The sequence below is a fragment of the Corvus kubaryi genome, unplaced genomic scaffold, assembly GCF_017639235.1.
Source record: "Corvus kubaryi isolate FWS band 111438036 unplaced genomic scaffold, C.kubaryi_AGA036_p1.0 37256, whole genome shotgun sequence".
NCBI lineage: Eukaryota > Metazoa > Chordata > Aves > Passeriformes > Corvidae > Corvus > Corvus kubaryi.
Window position 1 is genome coordinate 5763066 of NW_024581076.1, and position 26095 is coordinate 5789160.

The 26095-nt window shown below is 41.8% G+C and overlaps 1 protein-coding gene across 4 annotated transcripts in view; it reads right to left on the bottom strand.

Moving 5' to 3' along the window:
* The window catches only part of EXPH5 (exophilin 5), a 34583-nt gene extending 8816 nt beyond the window's left edge, over positions 1–25767 (bottom strand). Inside the window, exons 1-5 of one of the 4 annotated variants that reach the window (XM_042023855.1) lie at positions 25510–25767; positions 8712–8869; positions 6363–6507; positions 1740–1788; positions 77–203 (exon numbers count right to left, since the gene is read on the bottom strand). In XM_042023855.1, coding sequence (XP_041879789.1) covers positions 77–203; positions 1740–1788; positions 6363–6507; positions 8712–8869; positions 25510–25694 — 664 coding nt within the window. In that variant the 5' untranslated portion in view covers positions 25695–25767. Of the gene's footprint in view, positions 1–76; positions 204–1739; positions 1789–4414; positions 4653–6362; positions 6508–8711; positions 8870–21165; positions 21313–25509 lie in introns of those variants that run through there. The other 3 variants (XM_042023856.1, XM_042023857.1, XM_042023858.1) reach the window with 3 other exon arrangements.
* Between the last annotated feature and the right edge of the window lie 328 nt (positions 25768–26095).

Here is a 26095-nt window from a genome sequence, read left to right on the forward strand (position 1 = left end):
TTTGCAGAAAATTCTCTCAAAACACAGCCACTTCTGGTAACAATACCATCAGAACAAAGTAAGGACACACACTTACCACTGAAAATCTCCTTCTCCAGCTGTTCATTCCATTCCAGTGTACTTTTCTCCATTATTTCATTTTGGTTTGTATCAAAAGAATGACCACTTGTTACAGTTGACTTTGGAGAATTACACATTTCAGCCTGTTAAAAATTGTAAGGTAACCTGGTTTCAGTTCTACATGTGAGTTCAAATCACATTTCACATGTCACATCACAAATTGTGTCACAAGTCCCAGAGGTGAGCAAACTCTGTCAGTCCATTAAATAACGTATTATTAAAATACACAACTGAGGGTTGTAAAATTGCATGCATTTTATAGACTTCTACACATATAATAAGGAGAATTACTCATCTTGTCCTCATACTGTAGCATGTTTTGGATAAGGGCATAGTTTACTTATTTTATCCAAATGCATCCTTATTGCACTGTATCTCTCAATTTAGTTTTCCCCAATCACTTCTTCCTTGACCAGTGTATTTTAAAATTCACACGTTGACCTCCCAACAGAGATTTAGTAATTTAACACTACAGTCCATTTTCTTATTGCAAGACAGCACTTAGTGGTAAAAGTGGGGAAAATGTCATCCTATTCCCCATCTCTGTTTGGATCAAATCTTAAACTGGAGAGGCTCTGTCCCATCCATATTTCTCTCAGCTCACAGTCTCAGATGGTAGAAGTGCAGACAACTGTTTAACTCCTGAATTATTTTAGCTGAAACTCTTTCTCCTTTTTTCAAAAAAACCCACCTTACTACTTTGTTGTTCACCATATTCATAATATTTTACTAGTCTAGCTATAATACAGCTTTATATCATATGTTTATATAACACGCAGGATTCTCTGATAAGATCTTTGCTCAGCCATATATTAATATAGATTATCCCTTTGTTTTTGAAATATGAGAGAAGGGAGGTGGCCAGTTTACATCCTCTGTGCCTTTGATTATACACTGTATACCTTCTTAGTCCCCTCTGTGCTTATACCACCCAACTGAAGATGAGGAAAAACATGTTAGTAATACAGGGTAATAAAGTAATTAAACTAGAAAATATAATCCTTGGAAGAAAATCTGTTATTTCAACAGCATGCACTTAAAATTACATCAGAAATAAAGCTGTTGTTTTATCCTTAAAATGAGCTTGCGCTTATAAAAGGAAACATACATAAAAAAAAATTTCCTACTTCAAAATTTACATTTACATGGTAACTCTGTGCATGGAAATGTTGCAGAAGAGGTTCTACCCGACTGCCTGCCCAAGCCAGCTACTCTTTTTCATCCTTGTACAAATGAAACGAAACAAAGTAAATACATGAGATTATTGTTTAGTGTAAGTTTTGATCTATTTACAGGTTGGTTACAGTTGCCAAGATATGTGAGTGTCTTGACCTAGGAAAAGATGCATGCAATTATTCTGTCATTATGAAAGAACTGAAATCTGGCAGAGCTAGACTTAGGGCCTAGCTAGGAAGGCTTTGGACTTTTATAGCTAACAGGCAAGCTCATTCTACTACATGCAACAAGTTCACAGCACAGACATTTTACTCAGCATTTAAAACAAGAACTTCAGGAATACTACTTAAACAGATGTTAAAGCAACGGCCTAAACCATGGGGACTAGTTTTTGAAAAATCAGTATTTAAGCATTGCAGACAATAAATTGATATACTACTTACCGTTGCCATTTCTTCCACTTTTGAGGATGGGCTAGCAGAACTGTCATATCTGTAGGCAGAGGGATTTAAATGTTGGCTTTTAAAAGGAACTTGATGTAATTTCAGCAGGTAGTGAATATCCAGCAGCGTCTCATTTTAACAACTATTGAGAAGCATCTGAAGAAAACTTGCTCTATGAAGAATTCATCCTTAACTCCCCGCCCTGCCAAAATCCTGCAAAAATAGAGTGCTGGGAAAATGTACCATTCAGTTTGGCCTTGTCAGCTTGCAAATTTCATAACTGCACAGCCCAACATGAACTCAACCTACTGACATCTCAGTGTCTTCAACAGCCATAAAGCAGTTGTTTCAATCCAGCATTATGGTAAGATGGTATTCATTCTTTTTTCAAACAGCAATAATTTAGTAGGTACTACTCATAGCCTAAGTTATATACTTGTAAATCTCTGAGTGGTTTGCATCTGCAATTCTATTGTTTTTCTCTTCCATTTCACCCTGCTCAGATGCAGAGCTGTGCTCTGTCCCTGCAAAGGATGAGAGACAGACAGCAGATTGTTTTTGGTGTGAACTTTGGAACTTGCTGCTACTCACCCAAAACGGCCTTTATTTACCAATTTTTAAGACATGGTAGAAGGCTCATCTGTTTTCCTAAGCTATTTAAGACTGCAAGGGCTTGGCAGAGAACTGGCTCGAGCGTCCATGAGTAATGCAGTGGTTAGAACATGCCGAGAAACCCTGAATATAAAAAGTACTCTGTTCAATGGGGTGACTTGCAGACAAATACAAAATAAACTAAAGAAACAAGAACAGGACTTGACTTACACTGAGTCTATTCGAGTCTGCAGATCCTTATTTTACAATTAAGCAAACCCCGTCTGTTCAAAAGCCCTGAAGGAAATGTTGTTCAGCCTGTGCTTATTGCCAGTTCTTCCTTGTCTCAGAAACTGTTTTTTCCCAGGAAGTTAATTCTTGAGAGAAAATAAAGTAGGGAAAGATGGTTCTGCTCAGTCCTGTTTGTCTCAAAGTCTTTATGAATGACCTTGTTCTTAGGCTCTTAAAAGCTCCCTGTGCTCAGGTAGACTACTTTATTGTGCTTCAACAGCAAGTATAAACCGGCTTGTTGGCAAGTTCTTTGTGGCCCAGCCTTTCCTCCTGAAGTGCTTTGTCATTTGTTTGCAATGTGCTTGCAGGCAGGGAAGAACAGTTGAAAGGTGCAATTTGTTTTTGCTTCTGTAATTGTGAACTGTAAAACCAGGATTCCTCTCTGACACGGGGTCCAGCTGAAACCAAACAAGCCTGTTGACTTCAGCGGGATTAGGATTTGGCTAGACAGTCTGATTCTGAAATTCCTAATTTTTCCTTGTAGCTCTAAATAAAAACAGCCATTAAATCAGTGGGTTACTTCTCCTTCTGAATGAAGTTTACAGAACCAGAACTTAGAAATATGTGTAGCTCTTCCTTTAAACTTAAATAAAGTTGAGTGTGTTTTAATGCTTTTAAAACAAATTAAGAATGAAATTCACGTTTCAGAGCTTTTACAATGATTTCCTGCAATTTAAGTTCAGTAAAATCCTGTGGCTTAGCAAGTTACCTTAGTTTTACTTATACCCATAATAAAAATGCAAAAACTTTGTTAGAAGCTTTCTTTTTCAGCTTTACTGTGCAAAGCCACTCTTTGGCAAAGCCCAAGAGCACAAAGCTCTCCTCACTTGATGTTGGATTAATTGCTCCTTGCAATGAACCTACATGAAGTAGACATGTTAGTTAGAAATGTCAGTTAGAAATGTCTTCTGATAGTCTAGGCAAAATTTAAATTTTCATTTGCACCTCTGGCACTATTCTAAATTAATCCGTGTCTTTATTGTCACTGTTCTCTCAGAAATAACTGGTCACTGCATCCTGCTTTATTTTTCTCCCTGCTAACTTATACAAACAAGGTTATTTTAATCTTTTCCCTATGCCAATCTCTTCATTTCCCGAACTGCCTCATTATTTTCTACGAACATTTTTAAGTTTTCCAGCATTTCAAAATTAAAGCTTTGCTTACTTTCAGAGAAATATTGCTTAATTTTAGGAAACAGCAATACAGTTTCTTTTTTGGTTAATGATACTGAGCACTGTTTACATTATTTTGCAAACAATGCATACACACATACTTGTAAATATTGTCTATTATTCATAAACAGGAAAGAAACTAAATTGATGTTCAAGTTCAGAAATATTTGCCATCTGGAAAATACTACTCAGTATGGAAGACAAGAAATTATGTTTTATACTTTTCCACTTACATACATATGTATCTTTTTAATGTAAGATTAAAAGTAAAAGATGACTATCACTACTGGTAACAGTAATAAAAATCCATGAATTGTAATCTGCTGCAAATTAGTATTTCCACAGAGGCAAGGCACCTGTCTTCCCCAGGCTACCTCCAAGCTGTCTGATGTCAGTATAATCCATTTTCTTCAATACTATTCTTATCAGAACTACATAAGAAGCCAACTAAAAACCAAACGCATAACTCACATATGCTGAAAACACAGTTAAACAGCATTTTTGACCAGGATGAATCGCACTTACCTATTAGAAAATAATAAGGATGAATTCTAGAACACTGACACCTTTGAACCAAAAGTGAGCAAACATTTCATTGCCTTCAGACTACAGTTACAAACCTTTTATTAGCATCTTCTGTATCTCCATGTAAGCGCACTCCTTCCTGCAGCATCCATAATTTATCCTCACAGTAAAACACCACCGCAGCTGACGAAACTGTCTCTCCAGAACTTAAAGGACCCTCTAACCAGCCATTAATGTTTAGCCGTTGAAAAGCTTCTGCCAGTTAGGCTTACTTACAAGGATTTACAGTGCTGCGTCCTATAGTGTTTCACTGGCTCTCCAAAATAACTCTACCTGGAGAGAGGCAGATTATTTCAGTGCTTTGCCTATGCATAAAGCAAACCACATGCCACGGCAACACCTAGAAGAGGGTGGGGGAAGTTTTCAACAGAGAGGCGTGACTAGAAAATGTAGCAATCAGCTCAGTTACACGTCAGGATTGACTTGTTTATTTTTCAAGTTATGCTCGGTCAGAAATCAAAGGCATCTGAACCCGAGATACGATAGATTTTCCATGGAAAAGCCAGATAAACACACAGGAAAAAAGCTGATGCAATGAGTAGGCACGGTTTGGTTTTTTTGCCTTCTTAAATTAAGAAATCATTTCAGTGCTTAGATTGTACAGCAAAGCCTAGACCTTCATGTGTGCATTGGCTACCTCACTGTTCACAAGGAAAAAGCCGTGAAATCTGATTCTCAGTTACACAAGTGTCCCTTTATTCTTCAGGGAAGACTGTGGCCCAACATTTCTGTGTTCCAGGATGAGGGGCATTACGAGGTTACAAGAAAAAGGAAGGAGAAGATGACAGGTAAGGAGCAGTGTTAACACTGCATATTCTTTTTCTGTTGTGTTGTTATGTAAGAGAATAGTTACCAGTGAACATCCACAAAGCTAACCTCACAGCCTCTACTCAAACCTCTCCTTAAATCTTCTGCTTTGATACAAACACTCCACAATTGCAAGCTGCTCTGTTACAAAACCTACATATCAGACTAATCATAATTTCTTTAGAGGCTTACATTCCCTCTCATTGTTTATTACAGCTGTTCCTTGTCTTACCATCGTGCCAGCATGGAGCCCCAGGCACAGACCAGAATACCAAACTGAGACTCACTGAGTGAAAATCAGCTTTTTGTACCAAAGATCTTGCACCTTTATACTTAGATTTCACAGCACTGCACAATGCAGGTCTACCTGTGATTGCCAGTCCCAAGCATTACCCTAAGATGCACAGAAGAATAGTAAGACTTCATTCACTTGTTGCTGACATACGGCCATACAGGACAAAAGTTAAGAGAGAACAGGCAGCCTAACCAGCCTGGCTGTAGCTTTCCCCCACCCCATTCCCTCTGAACAGCACCTTTTACCTTGGGAATGGCAAAGGAGAAGGATGCTCTTCAAACAGCAGCTCCAGACCTGCGTATGAGACCATCTTTGGTTCAGATCCAGCTGAAACCAAAGCACTGACAAAGCACAGAAGGCAAAAGTGCCAAGAGCCGTCTGGTTTGCCTGGCTGGCACTAAAGCTGCAGGGCTGCCTCTAAGCTGCCTCTGGGCTAGATGTGGTGGGAACTGATGCAGCAGAGCTGCCTGGGGCCGGTACTCTCTGCCATGACATGGGAAAGCTACACTTTCCTATTGTATCACAGCCATAGGGCACCAGATCCCCATGCACCTTACACCGTGTCCTCTTGAGAGGGAACTAAATAGGCTGCAGCTACTCCTAAGTCTACGGTCGTTCATATACTTTAAGCCTTTATGCAAAACCTGAACAAAATAGATTTAGCCAAGAGACTCTGCCTATTACTTGTGACTTAGTCCTCTTTCTTCTGATACAATACAGATAATCTCTCATTACATGACCAAGTAAAATCCCAATCTTCCCAATGAGGTGAAAAGCAAGAGACTGGAAAAATAATTTAACAAAGTTTTCTAAGCAAAACACAGAACAATTCACAGACTTTTTAAAAGCTGGAAGTAATGTATGTTCTGATTATAGCTCACCGTGGTTGCTTCTGAGTCTGGGTTTTCCTGGATTTTCTAAAGGAGGAAAGCCAAGCAAAAGGTGATCTGAACCCCAGAAAAGAAGCTGAAGTGTTCTTTTGTGCTTGAGGATTTGTGCGGGATGACATTTTTATTTCTTTATGATCTAAAAACATGATAAAAAGTAGACTTGTTTGAAGTTCTTAATAAATACAGTATTAAAATATACATAAATGTTATGTCTTCATAAACAATTTTCTTTTGCTTACCTTTTATGTCTGGAAAATCCAGTTTTGACATTTTTGGACAGACTATGTGACATGCTGGTTTATAATGACTAACTAGAAAACAGGTCTAACGTTTCAGAAGGTATTATTGGTTTTGGGTGATGCACGTGGGATACATGAGGCTGATTTTCTGAAAGTAATCAGCACTCAATCACTCGAAAATCATAACTGTTTTAAATATAAGCAAATCAAACATTTGAAAATTGAGCCACCCACAATCATTACTCACTTTATTTTCATGTTTGTAAGAAATATAAATGTGACAATCCAGAATATACGACTTAACAGACTGTAACATAACTACATAACACTAATTCAGATTAACGTGTCCTCTGTATCATAGAATTCCTTACTATGGGATTCCTGTGGCCACTGGAGTACCTTTTTTTTTCTGCTACAAATTGCATATCAGAACTGTATTTTCAATGCAAGATACTGTGAATGATTTCTCTGGGAAGGTTATGACTTGCTTTCTTCAAATGGAACATAAACTCAGTCTGCCTGTAAAAGCAGCTGGCATTTGGTGTGAAGGTGAGGATGAGTATTGCTCACAGATCAGGGAAAGAAGCAGCAGGGTCTGCTACACAGGGAACTGGAGAATATAAGGAAACAAGACTTCGCTCAGAAATAAGGCATTACATTTTCTTTTCCATTTTAAACAACGCATGCCTGAAACAACACAACAGCCTGAAAATGGCTTATCCAATGACTGTAGGAGAAAGCAAACCCAGAAATGAAAGCTAAGTGTCATTTACAAAAATAGCAAGGGGCAGCATCTGCACCTCACATGGACTGGGGCTGTGGATAAGTCCATGCTGCAGCAAGTATATCCCTGGAGAGACTGTGGCTCTACTTGGAGCAGGTATTCCCCTGAGAGACTGCAGTATGCGGGTAAGTCCAAGCAAGAGCAGGGGCAAGGGGAAGGCAGTGGGGTGGTTAATGGGGATATACGGGATAGTGTGGGACCTGAGTATGATGCAAAAGGTATGGAATAAGGAGTAGAGAATGTGCTGGGTTTGGCTGCTTTAATTATTTCCACAGCAGCTAATATGGGGCTATGTTCTGGATTTGTGCTGAGAACAGTGTTGATAATTCAGGGATGTTTTCCTTACTGCTGAGCAGGGCTTACACAGAGCCAAGGCCTTTTCTGCTTTTCACTCCACCCCATCAGTGAGTGGATTGGGGGTGCACAAGGAGGCGGGAGGAGACACAGCTGGGACAGCTGGCCCCAGCTGACCTAATGGATATCCCATACCATAGGGATATAAAATCTAAATATAGCATATAAAATCTAGGGGAAGAAGAAGGAAGGGGGGGGACGTTCACAGTGATGGCATTTGTCTCCTCAAGTCACTGTTACATGTGATGGAGTCCTGGAGATGGCTGAACACCTGCCTGACCATGGGGAGTGGTGAATGAATTCCTTGCTCTGCTTTGCTTGTGTGTGTGGCTTTTGCTTTATCTATCAACTCTCTTTATCTCAATCCACTTTTAGCCTTCCAATTCTCATCCCCTCCCAAGGTGGGGGAGTGAGTGAGTGGCTGTGTAGTGCTTAGCTGCCAGCTGGGGTTAAACCACAACCTTTTTATACAGTGCAAACATCACTGCTTTGACTGGGAAACTACCACTGTATTTACCATAATTATAGCAATTTCATTTTGATTAATAAAGAAATTTTTTACAGGAGGACAATTAATCACTGGAACAGCCCCCTCAGGCATATGGTAGAGTCCCCACCACTGGAGGTTTACAAGATGTGACTGCAAATGGTACTAAATAATCTCATCCAGGTTCCCTTTCCTATGAAAAGTTGGACCTGAAGATCATCTGATGTCCTTCCAACCTGGGCCATACTATGATTCTAACTATGGCATAACAATAATAGGGATTTTCTCTTGTGAATCCCAGCTCTGCTTTTAACAGAATCTGCTTAAAGAAACATACCCATTTTGAAAATATATCTTTGGTAAAACTATGATATGAGAAGAAGCTCGGTGCAATTTCAGAAACTCCTTAACTATTACACTCTGACATGCTATAAGACATTGGTTTGGTGATAAGGAAATGGACAAATGCAACTCACTGGTGTTTTTGCTCTTCCTTAGCTGATGCTCTAATGGTGGTTTTAGCATTCTATTGACATCAATGTAATTCTGAAATTTTCTTCTTTTTATTTCTTCAAACCATTCTCCAGTCACTCCCTGCAGCCCTTTTTTGGACTTCTTTCTCTTAAGAAGCTTGCTAAAAAGGAAAAAAAAAAAAAAATTTAAGCCATTTTAGGTATTACAAGCCCATCATTAGGAACCCTCCCTATTGTTCATTAAAGTATTTACAGTATATCTCTACATATAACGACTTTTACAAAGTCAGCAAGACGTGATACATTCACAGCAACCACATTAAAGTTTTAGTGACAGCAACATTCTACAGTTTAACAAATGAGATTATGTGACCAGGTTAAGTGGATGACTCATATGCTTGCATTATTCTCTTCCTTGAGGAAGTGCATCTTTTTTCCTTGCAAGAATAAGGCAATTCACACGCATTCTAAAACTAATTGAAAGTAAGATTAGTCGATCCAATAATCAAGTAAGAATAAATAACACTCTAAAGAAAGCAATTTTTGAGATACTTATTCACTCATTTAAGTAGAAGCAATAACAAGATTATTTTTATTTTCAAGAGGAAGATCACTGATGCCCTGACAGTGAGGCATTCACTACACCCTTTCTATGCAAAAGAGAACAGTAAGTTGTGAATTCAGCTAATAGATATTCATGCAACATGTTCAACAAGTTTATCACATTCTCCTCTTTCCTTGATGCATAGTGATTCTCCCTGTGTTCAATACGGATGGAGGCAACTAATAATGAGTATGAATGTTCTACTACACTGAGGTGCAGCCTGAGCAAGCCACACACGTGGCTGCAACTGAAGAAGATATTTAGTAGCAAGTTCAGCTTTTAGACCAAGAGGTCACAGGAATTAACTGTTTAGCTGGACATAAAAGAACAAGGTACAGTTGCAAAGGAGTGGGAATACTGCAGTTACTGTTTTCAAATTACATTACACTAGTGTCGAAAGTATAGATGCAAATACAGCAAATCCACACCCCAACTGATTCTGATGGCAACAAAACAAGACTCTGTGCACAGCCTGGAGACGCAACACCAATTTTTGAGCAAGGCTTTCATGTAAATCTGCCTCCTTGATCAGTGGTAAAAATCTGTGTCTAGGAATACAAATGCTCTCAGAGAACATAAGTCATTTCAGTTATCAATTTAAATAAAAACTCATCTGAGACAATACTTCTTCAAAAACAAACTTAAAATTAAACGTCTAGTCTGGAAATTGATATATTTTGATATGGAATTTATAGAGCTCATTGTCCATACTAGGCCCTACCATGCATCTGGTGGCATCTGATGGACAGGAAGGCTGGAGGGAGACATTTTTGGGAAATGAGTATTTCCCTTGAAGAAGATTACACAGCCACATGCACGAGTACTAGCCATTCCAAACAAACTTATTACAAAGGCAAAAATGTTAATCATCCCAGATATTACCGCACCATGGGAGTGACTAAACACCGTAAATGCATTGTGCAGCCTGGAACACAGCCTAGCACTGATGTGAAACACGAGGGGACGAACAATGTGCTCTCAAGAGCCAACTCCATGACCTCACTCCTCTGGCCTTACCAAAGGGGATCCAAGATACTGGGAGGAGTAAAAGCACAGAGAGGAAGGCATGAGCTGCTCGAGGAGTGGCTGCAGACACAGGGACCGCCCGGGAAACAGCCCCGTGGCAGTTCTGCTGAAGCCCCGAAAGCGGAGAGCATTTGTTACAACCCACAGCCGCGGGCTTTGGGAAGCGGGCCGGGCCGGATCCCGCGGCCGGAACAGGCGCTGGGACCGCCGCTCCCGGGCAGGCGGCGGGGCCCTGGCGCCCCCCAGCGGCGGCCGCCGGCACCACGGCCGAGAGCCCGCTCCGGGCGCGTCCCGGGGCAGAGCCGCCCGCCCAGCGCCCGCGGCGGGGAAGCGACAGACTGACATGAAAGCAGGCATCTGCTGCACATTTGCGCATTCCAGAGCAAAGGGGAAGTATAGAAACCGCGCAACCACTCTAACATTGACCATACCAGCTACTGCACGAACATGCCTTGCACTGAGAAATGAAGTCTTGCACAAGCACTGACTTTAATGCTTAAATACTGTAAAGTCTTTACTGGTACATGCTTGGCATTATCTGTAGTTCTTATCCGTGAATGTGCTGCTTTTGAATTGTGCTGTCACCCCCAGCTCATCAAATAAATCCTTTAAACTGCTTGTGCGTATTTATATTTATGCACTCACGCAGGCCCATATACGGAACCCTATGTACATAGTTATTTGAGCAACGAATAATAGTAATACAATAAACGATATGTAACTGCAATATCGCATGACTATTAAGTATTTCTCCCTTGCAATGACTCCCAGCCAAACCACATCATTTCCCTACATACCTACATGCTCTGTCAAGTTTACATGCCCCCTCATGATACTAATGAATGACAGTTGTGAGCCAGAAGGAAAGCCCGTCTCAAGAAACAATTACAGCAGGAGATGGTATCTGCAGTCAGTATTGCAATGAATCTGCCTCTGAGGCAGCCTTATTGTTGCTCGGATTACACATTAAGTATTGAGCCACTGCTCCATAGGAGTGTCAAAACATCTACTGCCCTCTAAACTGAATGTACTAATCCTGCTTCCCAGTCTGCTCCATCTATCCTTACTCCTCATTTGTCTACAGCTACTTTTGTACATTTGGAGCTACTACATTTTGAGTGGAGACAACATCCTTGTTACTGGGAAAAGTACCTACAAACTGTTGTGGGATTGAAGGCAAATCCATTCCCAGGATTACTTACAGGAGACTGCTCCACAAACCAGAGCAGGCAGCAATCCTAAATGACCTCACAGGCTCATTACCTTTTCCCATTTATTATTCTGCACAGCATCTAAACTAATGAATCACTCAGGAGCAATTTCTTCACACTGTTTTAAAAAACATCTCTTCCTTACTGGCACAAGGATGTCCCAGTATTTCTTACAGACATCTCCAGGGAAAAGTTAACCTAAAGGTTTGTATGCACTAGACTTTCATGTGGGTTATCATAAATACTGTTAATAGATGGGTAGCCTCCTCTGCCACTTCCTGTTAGGATAATAAGGAGCTTTAAATGCTACTGTAAGAGGAAAGGTATTTTCTTTACCAACTTCACCCTGAATATAGAGAAGAACACGTGTTCAAGGTAGTAGAAACTGGGTTGCCAAAGAGGACATCTGGGAACAATGCTGGTTTTTGCAGGGGACAGAGAACTCTATCCCATTTTTGCTAAAGCAGAAATTATGATTCCTATTGAATTTAGCAGAGGAGGATTTGGCCCTAAATGACTCTTACCACACACTTCATAAGAGAACAAATAAACAGCAACTACGAAGAATGAGGAATGGCACCAGGTGAACAATAAGCAGATCCAATCTGCTCATTGGATCAAGCTCTCAGTGTCTGAAAAGACAAGGCTGAAAGAATTGCAGATAAAAACAGTGTTGAAAGCATTAGATAAAAACTACAGCAGGGCAGATAACATGCAGAAACAGTAACCTAAGCCAAGCTTTTCTCTTTACTCTGTTCACACTCCTTGCTTTGTCAGGAAAAAAAAGCTAGAGATGTTAAAAAACAGTGCCCGAAAAACCTGTTCTTTCCTAATTTTTACTTCAGCTTATCCCCTTCCCACTGCTTTATACATCATGCTGCACTAGTGAACAGTACAACTCCATAATTTCTATAATCAGCTATTTTTCTAGAAAACTGACTGTTGTCACAGCCATGAGTAGCTCTAAAATGCATATGCAATAATATTTTCTTACTTATAGTTCCTTCTAATTTTATGAAAATAATTTAAAGACACACTTCCAAGTTATCATCTTATTTGGAAAAAAGGGGGGAAAAAAGTACTACCGACAAAGGCAAAAGCTACCACAGCTGAAGTAATTTGAAAAAAAATATTATCTGTCATTTCCTGGAAACATATAATAGCAATAATGACAACATTCTGGTTTCCAAGGTGCCAGAGAAGCTCCTGTGACAGGTTAGTCCTACCAAGAAGAAAAACAGTGATACTGAGTCAACACACTCTTTCCTAGTACACCAGACACCCGACAGGTGTGTCATTATTCTTAGGCAGTCTTTATTCTTAGTAGATGGTACACTTTTACTCACATTAAAGCATCTTTTGTTTATTTTTCTTTCTTACTATTGTGTGTTTGGCTAATGAAAATGAACCAAGTCAGCCTCATTATTACATGTAAGACACATTATGCACAAGTAGATGAATCACAGAGGAAAAATTACTCCTGTGTTTTGGTTGCACATACTACAAGACAATGTAAAAAGATCTAACTGAAAACACACTTCTTTTTTTATTTGATATTTGTAAAATTAAACATTTCTGCAGTAATTCTCGAAAAATCAAGGTCTCCTCTAGCTTGATGAACAAAATGTGTTGGCAATAATGCTTGAATCTAACTTGCTATGTCGTTGCCAATCAACCACCCATATTGAATTTTGTCTTCCCCTGAAATACCAGTTTTCTGTCTAAATCTTCATCCTTTTCATCCTTTTGTCATTTTTGTTATTATGTATTCATTTTAAAATGCCCATTAACTCACTAAGTTGCCCTCAGGTGTATTTATCTGAGTGTGTGACCAATAAAACTGTAGATGTGCATGGGCAAAGAGGATGGGCCACAACAAGGAAGAACAAAGAGTGTGTGGGCTCGGTGTTTGTTACTGACCAGGACCCAAACACCAATGAATGTAAAGGAAGGACTTTCACTCTCCTGAACAGGCATCAGGTCACGCTGCGGGAGGGAGTCCCCTAGTGGTGACACCCCTGAACGGAAAGGAGCAACTGGAAGTGCCAAGAAATAGTCACCTGAAGGCCAGGGGTGCTCAGCACTGAACTGTATGGGATATGTTTTCAGTTCCACTTTCATTGTCACATGAAGTTGCCAGCTCACAATTATCCCTAAATATTTAGATTCTGGAAATGTGCAAAACCAGGACACAGAAGACAGAAGAAAGTGAAAAGGGAATTAATCTTCTCTAGTTTTTCCTCCCAGACTGTACATTTAATAGGCAGAAGTACTTAAAACACAAAGATCCCACTTCTGCACATGATCTTGATATGCGCCCTGAAGTATCCTTTCAAACAGCAAGTAGGGCTACATAAACAGATACCTGCAAACAGAAATATAATTTTGTCCTTAGAACACTTTTCTGAGAATAGGTATCAGATTCACACATTAAGTCAGGGATAGAGTCAGGGAATATGTGAATTAAAGGCAGAACATCTCTTCTTCCCTTACTAAAGTTCTACCTTGTCTGCTCATGGGGAGCATTTCTATTTCAACCTCTCCTCTTCTTAATTAAAGAGTAGAATAATCTGACATTATTACACTATCTCTATTCAGCAAATGTATTCTTTTACATTAAAGCTGATCATCTGCTTTGAGATAGCCTAATCCAGTGGCATTGTGTGCATTCCTTATACACAACCCACAAAGACAGTGAGACTGTGAGCACACATGACACATTCTCATTGGACTCCCAGTGCACATCGAATACTTCTACTCTGTAAGTCGCAATGTCTTTTGTGTCTACAATACTGTAACTTAAGCACTCTCTGTATAGTGACCAAAAGTTACCTCTGTTTTCTCCAAAACATTAACTTCTCATATTAAACTATGTGAAATTAATATACTTACACTAGCTGTTGTTTTCCTTCACCAAGTCCAACACTCCTTTCCCCCTGAAGCTTTTGTCTGCTTTCCTGAGTAAGAGCATGGAATGACACTTTTCCTTTGAAATGGAAAACTAGAAAATGTTCTAAGGGCAAGAACAAAGGTTAATTCTCATGCTGACTACATAACTCCTCTGTTCTGGCAGCTCAGGAATCAGAAGCTCTCAGTTAAAGCTCTGAAATCAGAAGCTCAATGAGTGTCTTCAAAAAGTTAAGTTTTCAAAATACAGAGCATTGAAAATTGAGATCACAGGAGCTGAGGGTGATTAATCATGCATCTCAAGGTGTAACAATGCCTCAAAACATTACTTTTAACATGAAACTATTTCTTTAGCAGCTACCCTGAGTTTACAGTGAAAACATCATTTCAGCCCTGCTGGAAAAACCAGAGAAGTCTGTAAGTACAGATCTTTTAGCGGTTATACATACTTAGAAAATGAAAGCTTTTAGTCCTTTGGGCAGCTGGTCACGAAGAATGAATGAGATGGAATACTGCTAGGAATGTCACAGCTGTAGGTGACTCTCCAGTGTGGGCTGACTCTCTGCCATTCCCTTCACAATGTGTGCAAAACGGGAAAGCTCTGTTCTGTGAATGTTTTATCAATCAGTTACAATGTCTCTGGAGACTACAAATAACAGTCAAGAAAAAAGGGTGTTACTTTACTATACTGTTAATATTTGCAAGCTACCTACCAATATTATATGGTAATAACAAAACAAATCTATGATGCAATGGAAAGAAAAGCCACCTATCATCATTAAAGTGTGTCACATAGCTTCAGATGGTAGTAATTAATGTCTCTAATGAGATTACTTCATTAGTAGGAATTTCTATTAATATGAATTCATGCTAATGGGGGCAATGGATATAATTCTCAATGTAAAGATTCTGATTTGTTTGCAGTATAGATGTAGTCTCAGTCCAGAAACACTGCATGCCAGGAATAAGTTTTGAGCTCCTGAATTTCTGTCCCAGAAATCTTACATGGAAATGTAAGATGTATTCCATGTGGACCACATGATGGGTTGAAAGGCTGAGGATCAGGTCTCTCAATAAATCTGAAGCAAATGATTAACAGCAGGCATATTTACTCTTCCAGGGTAGAGCTGCTAGTTGATTACAATCAACTTTCATAAATATTGATAGCATGCAAAGAGACAGTCGTCTATTGCAAGTAATTTACAGCTCAGTCACATATTATAAACTTAACTGCCTTACAAAGACATACAATGCAGATGTTCTTCCTCATGTTATTGTTTGACTTTCTTTATGTAAAGCCTTTCCTAACAAACAACATAAGAAAAAATCCCCAAGAAACAAGAAACAAAACACAGGCCCAGTAAGAGGGGAAATTGAAAGAGGGGAATTGGTTTCAAATTAGGAGCATATCCTCACCTCTACAAGTAGGTTTGTGTATGATGGCCCATGGGTCTGGACAGAGCTCTAAAACTGAGAGGTTCCAAACAGGCTTAGACATTTGCTTGTACAGAGCTAAGCCTGAAGCCTAGGGCTCTCAAAATACACCTTTGCAATCTCAGATAATTGTGCACAGTCTCACATCGAGCAGGGTTTACAGTTCTGGACAACAGAAGTAAGACAGGTCAGTGTACCTGCACACAGTTAATGTATTACTGTAACACTACAAAAGCCTCATTTACATTGCTTTAAATTAAGGAAAGAGGTCATAAGAATTAATATAAGCTTTAAAAGTTGACACAGTGGGTGTTGTTCATCTGCAAATGTAATGCTTATATGTATGTAATATATGTACATGTATGTAATATATACCTACACAGAGAACCTCTGCTATAGTACCTTAGACTCTCATAGTTTATCACAACTCTTCCACTGGAAATAGAAATATTATAGTATAATATCACTTTAAAATATTATATTTACATGTATATAATTTTACATATATTAAAGAACACACATATACACATATAAATATGTATTTAAGAATACACAAGTCTATAATGCGGAAAGAAACAGACTGCAGAGCACCCCAGACACATTGCTGCAGCTTTTCCTGACTGCAGCTTTCTGCACTCAGACCCCTACTGATCTAAAAATCCAAAGACACGGCAAGCAGAAGTGTTACAGTTCCCTGACTATTCCAACAACAAAGTAAAATCCATGTAATTTATGTGCTATAAAGTGTAAGCAGACAGTACTTTCCATCATTTACTCTTAGCTTTTGTGGTTTTGATGTGTTTGTTCACAGTTAATATGGTACCAGTACATGGATTTATTTATTTCTGAGGTAAGACTGAGAAAAAGGAGATCGTTTCTGTCAGGAGTTTAAAATGCAGACATTTAAATACAGTTTATTATAGTTAACAGTGTTAACATAATAATTTAGCTGCAAAGAAGGATTAGAAATACATTTCATATGAACTTTTAGATGCACGTGTCCTCAGAACCAGTCCCAAAGACCTGCTTTAATGAATTTCTTGCATGAAATACATACGTAGTGAATTTTTTCAGACTGTAAGCTCCAAGGAAATAAGTAATTTTTCAATTTAAAACGAACACCTGAAAGACCAAACTGAGATCAGGCCTTAGTTTATATAGCCCTGTGTTAAATTTCTGGAGCAGAAAAGAAAATAGGGTCTCCGTGCCCAAACTCAAAACTCCAGTGTGCCAAACTCCACTCGATTTGAAAACTAGATTCAGAGAGTAAAAAGATTTTAAAGGATAATTAAATTCAGTATACACAAACCACTGACAAAACCTAAATTTAAAAGAGGAAAAGGAGATGGACACACACAACAATTTTCAAATGCCATCAAAACAGTATCTGACAGAAACCAGTGAACATCAGCTGGAGTCCTAACACACAGCCCAAGTAGCTTTGCTCCCAGCTGTTAGCCAGGCCTCGCCCAGAGCCATGTCTGCGGGAGGTGCAAGTGCTGCCTGTCTGGATGGACATGGGAGTTTGGAGTACATTGGGGACCAAATCCAGCAAAACTCCAGCACCTTAGGCTTCACTATGGAAAGCAGGTGCTGCAGTCTTTGACAGGCCTACATGACACACGTAACCTGAGCACAGGAGCTCTACTCTCACTACTGGAGAACAGCTGTGCTGGTATGCGTGGGCCACTCTGAACATGAATCAGATGTGTTTCTGTGAAACACTTCTTTGAATTTCTGGCATAACCAATTTACTATTTCTGAAATACATGCAAGGACTTGAAGGTGTTGGGACACAGTGTGTAGAAGCTGTCAGCATGAGAAAATCATTCTCTTCTCCTCATACAGACACCTCAACATCTCTCTGCTTGCTTAGTATAAGCTAAGTATAAAGCCGTCTTCTTCCACCTAATGTCAATTTCCAATTTCAACTAATGTCAATTACTAATTTAACTTCTGCACTTGAATTGTGGAGGAGACAAGGTGTTGAGAATATAGAAACATTACTACTGGAAAGATCAAACCTGGGAAGTGTGCAGACTTCCTACAAAGTGCACAAGACTGTAACTGGGTCACAAGTCCATGGAAAACCTAAAAAAATTGGACTGCTCTGCATTAGCTATTTCAGAATAACTCCTCATATTGACTGTCTACTCAGTAGTTAGTGCTTGCCTGCTCTGCTGTGTCTGACCTATTTATTCTTGAAGCCTGGTCAATTTACCTATATCGACAGAGTTCAATAAATTCTACTTTTACCATTAAGCTTGGACTTAGAAAATGTCTGCCTATGACTTAACAGTAATTCTTTGCTTAAATCTGATCAATTTCAACACCGTCTTATTTTTGGCAGCCCTAGTGACATCAGAAAGTTAGCTCAAATAATAACAATAATAATCTGTGATTTCCACTTTTACACTGTTTGGTCACTTGAAAATGCAAACGTTAGTCTCAATGGTCCGAAAGACCTAGCACAAGGCCTGTGTTTGAATGAGCATGGGTGAAAGTGCCCTGAGAACGTCCTTCCCGCTCCTGTGGGTTTGGCTGCCTAGGACCCGGACCAGCTTGGGAAGAGCAGAGCTGGGTGTCCTTAGAGAAAGGTGTCGTGAAGACAACAGCCACAGGCCTCAGCAAGGGCGAGCCCTCCTTCCCCTGGGAGCTGTGTTTAAGCACAGGCTGTCCCACTGGGCCATGCTCCAGTTACAGCCCCAGATACATCCCCAGCTCTGTCTGTGTACGGCCACTGCCTTGACCCCTGGGCTGACAGCCCAACTTGGCCTCAAGCCCGGCCACCTCACCCCTGGCTTGCCCGGCCATCACAGGGCCATGGCTGACCCTAGTCACTGTCTCCAGGTCTGACCCTGACATGACTTCTTGGCTTGACCATGGCCCTGCACCATCATCCCAGCCCTGCCCCGTGACCACCAGACTGTGGTGGACCTGGCTGCCATCAGCAGGACTGACCCCAACCCTGAGCGTGACTCAGCCCCACAGCCGGGACCCGGCCCTGCCACGCCACCACAGCCATCCCTGGGGCCACCCATCTGTGTCACTGGGGACAGGCCCTGGCGGCCAGGCACTGCCCTGCCAGCCCCATGGGGAGCAACTGTGGGGAGCCAACATGGCCCCAGTAACCTAAAGAAAGAAGTACATTCAGTGCCCTACAGACAGGCTCTTCCAAATGTAACACACCTCAAAAGGTTCTTCCTTCTGCCACCACACACACCACAGGAAACCCCCTACCCTCAAACACCAAGTGCAAATCTTTAGAGGAAAGGATTGACACTGAAATTAGTTCACTATGAAAGGACAAAACCAACGAGCTGGCAGCAATTCTGGTCCGGACCCTGCTCTGTAAAATGTATAATTGGAGTTACACCACAGACTTTGATCTAGTTAGCCGAGATGCACAGAGCTGAAAAGCAACAGAGAAAATGGCACACATAGTGCCTACCTGCCCCTGGCCATTTCTACTTGCTCTTCCTCACCCTGTGTGAAGCCCCAGTCCATGAGTCTAGACCCCACCACAAGATAGGACTATTGAAAAACACAATGAGGAAAAAACTTGATAGGCAACTTACCAATTACATTTGATTACAGTACCCCCACTCAAACAAGGGAAGTCCCAAAATGGGATTCTTATTCAATGGTAATTGTTTACCAAATTGAGCAAAAGTTTTTAAATCCCGGTCTTCCCTGCCATTTTTGCTCCTATTTGCACTTCTTTAGCATATTAGCCCTTCAGGGCTCCATGGACCTATTTTCCTAAGTGTTGACAAACCACTAAACACGCCAGTGGCACAGTATCAGTGGTAAGTAATAATAGTATCTCCTCCACAAACACGACACAGTGGAACTTGCACCCTGAAACATTCCCGGGTAGAGTATCTCTTATGAAAGAATTTCTTTATTAATGCTTTGTTCAGGGAGGGAGCTCCACTGGAACAAAAATATACCCAAGTAATGCTGTCCTGGTATCCTGTCTGCTTTCCTCACCCATGCAGCTCATGTATTTTGGAGCTGATTTTAAAAACTCTTTGTAATTATGAGGAGTTGAGTCCCAAATCTAGATCTCTAACACCCAATAAGTTATTCTTAGTCTCCAAGAAGGTAAACAGGACTACTTTTGTGAATATGACAAAATAAAGCCTGCAATGGTAGACCCCTCAAATTGTAAGCAAGGCAATATAATTGAAGCACCAAGCATGAATATGCTCAAATACCTACAAAACTGAGTATGTCTGCACTTCTGCAACAAATGTCTTCCTAAAGTTATGAATATGGTGAAAAAATACATTTCCAACACAGGATTTTATTCCCACCTTCTACTGCCAGACCTGTGAGAGAAAATGTCAGTCAAGAGAATACAGTAAGGAATTACTTGCAACAAATGAACTCAGTAAATGATCTGCCGTGAGGCAGTAAGAACAGTTGTGTGCCTGTAACAAATAACTGCGTCCAAGTGATTTATTGTAGAGACTGTCCAGAACAGTCCAAGGAGGGGATTCATCTTTCCCACAACACTCATCTGTTGTTAATGGGTCAGCAAGAGTGGAACACTGAGTGGTGCTGACTGTACCTCCCAATCAATTTAACATGCTTTTCATCTTTAAATTTGAGGGTAAATTAAAATAAACCTTTGTTTTGCTGCCATCTTTTCCCATTATAACCTGCAAAATAAATCTACTAAACTACCACCTGTCCCGCCAAAAGCATAAACCAACCTGGAAAAGAGCAAAACAAATTAAATGAAATGGAATGAGTGCTCTTCCCTCCCAAAAGCTTCATTTCCCTTTCCACTTTTTTTCAGTTCCTATTCATAGACAGTGACTGAGGTACTAGATATGTTCTAGAGCTGTCAGTTAATATTTTGCCATTCTTCCTACCAAAAAAAGAAAAAATCCTTACATAATACATGCACAGTTCTCAAAACACAATCTAGAAAGCAAATTGGTATTAGAGGAGGTACCTCTAATACCAATTCAGTTCATTTCCCTATTCTGTGGTTCAGTCTCTCAGTTATTTTCAATGTCTCATTTCTCAAGAACTAATAAACAAAAACAGCACAAGACTATTGTATGCAGTCATAATAGCAGCATTATATAAAACAGCCAAGTCTCCTAAATAGAAGTTAATTATTAAAGAATACAGAGCTCTTGTGCCCTTTTACATGCATTTTCTATTTATCCATAGCTCTTCTACTGTATCTAGCAACCGTTCATTATTTGGACAGCCTGCAACTGTACAAACTACCTGTTCCCATGCCACATTCCCCTACCTGCTGCCTCTTTTAAGTAGCTGGCTCCATGTCTCCTGGCTCTTCTCATCTCAGCTGCTTTCTCTGGGCCTTGATGCAGTTCCAGGGGTGGAGGTGCATCTCTACACCCAGCGCTCAGACACTGAGACATCAGCGACCCAAAGCTGACTGGAATGACACCTGCTTGGGCACTGTCTGTCTCTCCACACTGCAGAGGGAGGAGCTGCCTTGGAGATAAAAAGCTCCACCTCTGAATCCCATAGCTTCATGCCCTAATGCTGCTGAGCCCTAATGCACTTCCTACAGTGACTGCCAGTTCCTCTGCTACCTGCCAAGCTCTGAAGTATTGTCCTGAAGAGATGGAAGGCAGTCAGCCTCTCTTCGCCCAGCCCATTTACTTCATCAATAAAGGACAGAAAAGAGAAGCACCTACAGGTTTGTTTAGCTTTTGGGACCTGGAGCAAATATTAGCTGTCAATTCTTTTTTAATTTCTGTCCCCAGCAGCTGCAGAACAAAGCTTAAGAAGAGTGCACCCTCAAGTCTTGAAACAGTAAGTCAAATAATATCTTGAATGTTTTTATGTTGTGATTTTCAGGCCTATTTCATTACACATGGAAAGTTGATCTGTGGTATTAATAATCGCACGAGCATTCATTGTGTTCTTATGGAAACTGAATTGTTGGGGAGCCATCTGAACATGATACTGCACTGTGAACATACTGTATTCCTTCCTGTTTTCTCCTGGGCATCTCATTGTAACTGAAATATTTGTGACAAGGAACCTTCTTCCATGAGCATCTGTAAAATCATCAGTTTCATTAACCAAGCTTACTAAAATAGCATTTCATGACTTGAGTTGGACTTCTGCCTTAATACTGCAAATACTATTACAGAACAATGCATGTATATTGATATACAAACCTTAAACTCCATCTCTCTTCCATGCTAACATTTATGATAAATGAAATTTTCTTTGCATTGGTATTATGAATGAAACTGGATTGGATGAGCAAAGAAACCTGAAGGCAAGGGTTACCCAAGTTCAAAACAAATACGTATTTTTTCCTTTAAATCCTTAAATAAGTGATTAATAAGTTTCTGAACTATTTTCAGTGTTTATAGAAGTGAACCGCCATATGTTATACCAAAGCTGACTGTTGCTGCTTCTCTGAACTTGTTTCAAGGAAGAAGGAGGCAGGTACGGCTGGTTTGCGGTGGCTGCTCAAAGGTACTGCTGAGAGGAGCCACGAGAGGGCACTGGAAGGAGAAAACAAGCCAAAAAGTGCAGTTCCGGGAACCAGCAGGCCAGGAGACAGCAGGAGCTCTGCTCCCTGCCCGTAGCGAGAGTAAATTAAGGTCCAACAGGACACACAGTTCATTTCTGTATAAAAGCGAAAGCTATACTGAAAGCTGTCCCAGACCAGGCCTAGAGGTCTGAAGCCTGCCAAGGGAGCCAGGAAAGGGCCAACGGTACCCGGAGAACGTGCTGGGGCATCAGGAGCAACAGGAGGGGACAGCACCAAGCACAGCTGAGAACGACAAAAATGCGCACAATTGACAACCTAACTCACACGTTCCTGCTCTACAAAAGGCTACAAAGAGAAAGAGAGATGAGAGAGGTTGTATAAAGCAACCTTTTCCCAGAAAATATCCCCATTATGCACTTAATTTCATAAAGGCATGGGCTGTCTGGATGAAGAGAGATCCAGTGGTTCTACCCAGTGTAGGTAAGCAACAAGAAAAGAAAAAAAAAGTATTTGTCAGGAAACAATTGCAAGCTCAACACATTTGAGGAAGTCAGAATAAACCACAGAGAATGTCAGAATTCATCTTCTGACCTTACTTCTTATTTCATCTTTCAAAATTAACTGGCATTAACATTTTTCAATATAACTAACGTAGCTTGTTCCTGCTTTTTGGATTCCAGAGTTATATCGGGAATGAATTGCAATTCTTCATTGATCTTTTAAGAGACTGGCAGACAGCTACATGCTTGCTTGTATGACATCAAACAGTATGGACAGGATCAGCGCAGTCATTAGAACCTGACTTTGGTCTGCCAGCAGATGCTTAATTCCCTCTGTCAATCCAGTCTAGATTGGTCTATACTGGAAAATGCTATATTATAAATACAGATGGTCAGTGAAAAAAACTTGACCAGTTTGTTATTGACCACTGGTTGTTACTGATTTTCTCCCTGGTCCTGCCCAGTTCCAACTAGCTCTTTCCAAAACCACGCTCAAGAGCAGTTTGAAGGGCAACTCACTTCACTAACTTTGTGCGAAAAGAGTAGTCTTAATGAAATTGCTCCTTCCATTCCACAGCATCTTCTATATACGCTGTTTGACTGACAGCATAAATCAAATAGCTTCAAAATCACACTCTGAAAATATTCCAGGAGTGGGCTGCCACAGTTCTCAGGCATTATTTTAAAACTTTTAAACCGAAAAAAATGAAGTAATAATAATAAGAATGACAAGAAGGCAGGCATACGGGACAAAGAGGAACAAATGCAATTTTGTTTAGAGCCTCTGAAGTTCACTGTGGTCATATAGGAACTGCAAGATTTGGCCCTCCAGGGTGATCACTGTTATTACTTTGATTATAGTAGCACAGGGCAACACCACACAGACTGGAATCTGTCTGCTCCCGATGGAAGTCCTCTGGCCTGAAGAGCTTACAGTCTAAATAACACCAGGTAGACAAGTGGAGTGAGAAAGAAAGTACTTTTATTAGGCCCAAGAGAGAGCAAGAAACTTGCCCAAGGACATATACCTTTGACAGATCCAGGGTTTAACCTAGATTTTCAGTAGGGCGCCTTGGTCATAAATACTCCACCTACCTTCCACTCAACTTGTGAATGACTCTTCAGCTGAGATTTAAATAGACTACATCTCAGTAAAGCATAACCAGAAACATCCTGTTATACCACATTTATTTTGACAGCTTTCACATAGAGAACATTTTCTATTAACAAAGTCCTAAGCGCACAGATGAAGAAACAAATACAAATTTGGGGGCAGGTGAAAGCCTTGAGCTCAAGAGCAGGCTACTGCTTCACAAGACTCTCTACAGCATTGGACGCTTCAATGCATTTGCTTCAGCTTTAGTCCTAAAAACTTTAAGAGTTTTAAACTTGTGGCTCTCCAGCTGTGTAATTCCCTGCATCCAGCAAAATCTTCCTCCCTTTTTGGGGGGTCATAATAAGGCACACGGAACAGAAATTAATCAGAAAAAGAAAAGTAATACCAAATTATGGAAGAAAGAAATCGCCAAACTTAACTCAGTCTAGGTTCACATGCCACAGAAAACTAAGACGAGTTTTAGATGTAAGTCAGTGTTGACACATAATATTTAACCATGCCCATCATAAAATCCACTTTACTGAAATATAAAACACACAGTACAAAAACCCACTTGAAGCAAATGTTACTAATTAACATTCCTTCTACCTCTTACATGAAAGCATTACTTGTGAAAAGGGCCCACTTGCAAATCTAAGAGGACACTGCCTCTCACTTTCACAACGTGCCAAAAGTCATACCTGCGGGAAGAAATGATAACCTTTAATAATAAACGGCTCATTTTCCAGCATAATTTCTATTACTTCATCGACCTTTGCTTTCAATATCAACACAAATAGCTTTGATGATTACACAAAGGGGAAATATGAGTTAGAAGCAAGGTCGAGGTGCCATAAGGCAGAGAGAATTCAATTAAGTCACTTTCACGAGTCCTGTGAACTACCTTTCACGCAGGTGAGTGCCTGGCTTTGTTTCCAAAAGCTGCCAGGATCGATTCAAAAGCCGCAGAGCTGCCACGTTTCCCTGCAAGGTCCAGCACAACTTCCCTGTCTCCGTGCTCTCCCGGGTACCGGTGTTTGGCCCGCACCCCATGCCAGCGGCACGGTGAAGCAAGCACAGAAGCGGCCTCCTCCTCCTCCCCGGGGAAGGAGAGGTGCCACGGGGAGCCGCAGCCGTGACTCAGAGCCGCCTCTGTCACAATATGCATTTCCCAAACGTCCCGATGCTTCAGGTGCCCGGCCGGACGGCTCCGGCGGCAGCCGGCGCTGGCGGGAGGCTCTGGCGCTCCCCGATGCCCCGGCAGGACCGCCGGGAGCTCAGCTCTCCCTGCCGCGCAGCACCGCTGCCCCGCGCCACCTTGGCCGGAGCAGACCCTTCCCCGCGGGGCGCCCGCCCGCCGCCCCCTTTCCCGCTCTTCCCGTCGGGATGAAGCGGCCGCGGCTCCGCCGCCTCCCCGCGCCGCCGGGCTGGGGCCGTGCGCCCTCCGCAAACCCCGTTCCGCGCCCTCCGCCTCCGCGGGGGCGCGATGGGCACCGACAGGACGGGGGTGAAAGCCGGTACCTGACTCTGTCCTTCTCTGCCCGCCGGAGCTCCGCGTCCCTCTGCAGTACCTGGAAAATCGCCCTGGCTTCCTCTTCGTTCAGAAAACTGAGATCTGGCCCCTGAGGCGCTGCGGTCATGGCTTTGCTTATCGGCGGGCGGGCGGGCAGCGCTGACCCCCAGGCAGCGCGCAGCCACAGCAGCATGGCCGGACGCCGGGCGGACCGCGCACGCCGGCACCGCGGGACGCGCGTGTCCCTGAACGGCGACAGCCGCAGCGGCCACCGCCCGGAACCGCCCGGGCGCGGGGCGGGCAACTCCCTCCGGAGCGACCGCAGCGCAGCCCGGCGGGGCGGGGCAGGGCAGGGCAGGGCAGGGCAGGGAGGAGCCGAGAGGCGGCACCGCTGTCGGGGCCGGAGCCGGAATCGGAGTCAGCCTTGGCATTGGAGTCGCCGCTCGCCCCATGCTCATGTCCCGCCGCGAGCCCACGGCTGAGTCGGGTGATGCGCTGAGCACTCGGCGCGGTGTCTGCTTTGGCGCTGTCCGGGAGCACACGCCCGCACGGGGGGCCGCTGCGGTTCCCCATGGCGGTGACGGCCCGGTTCCC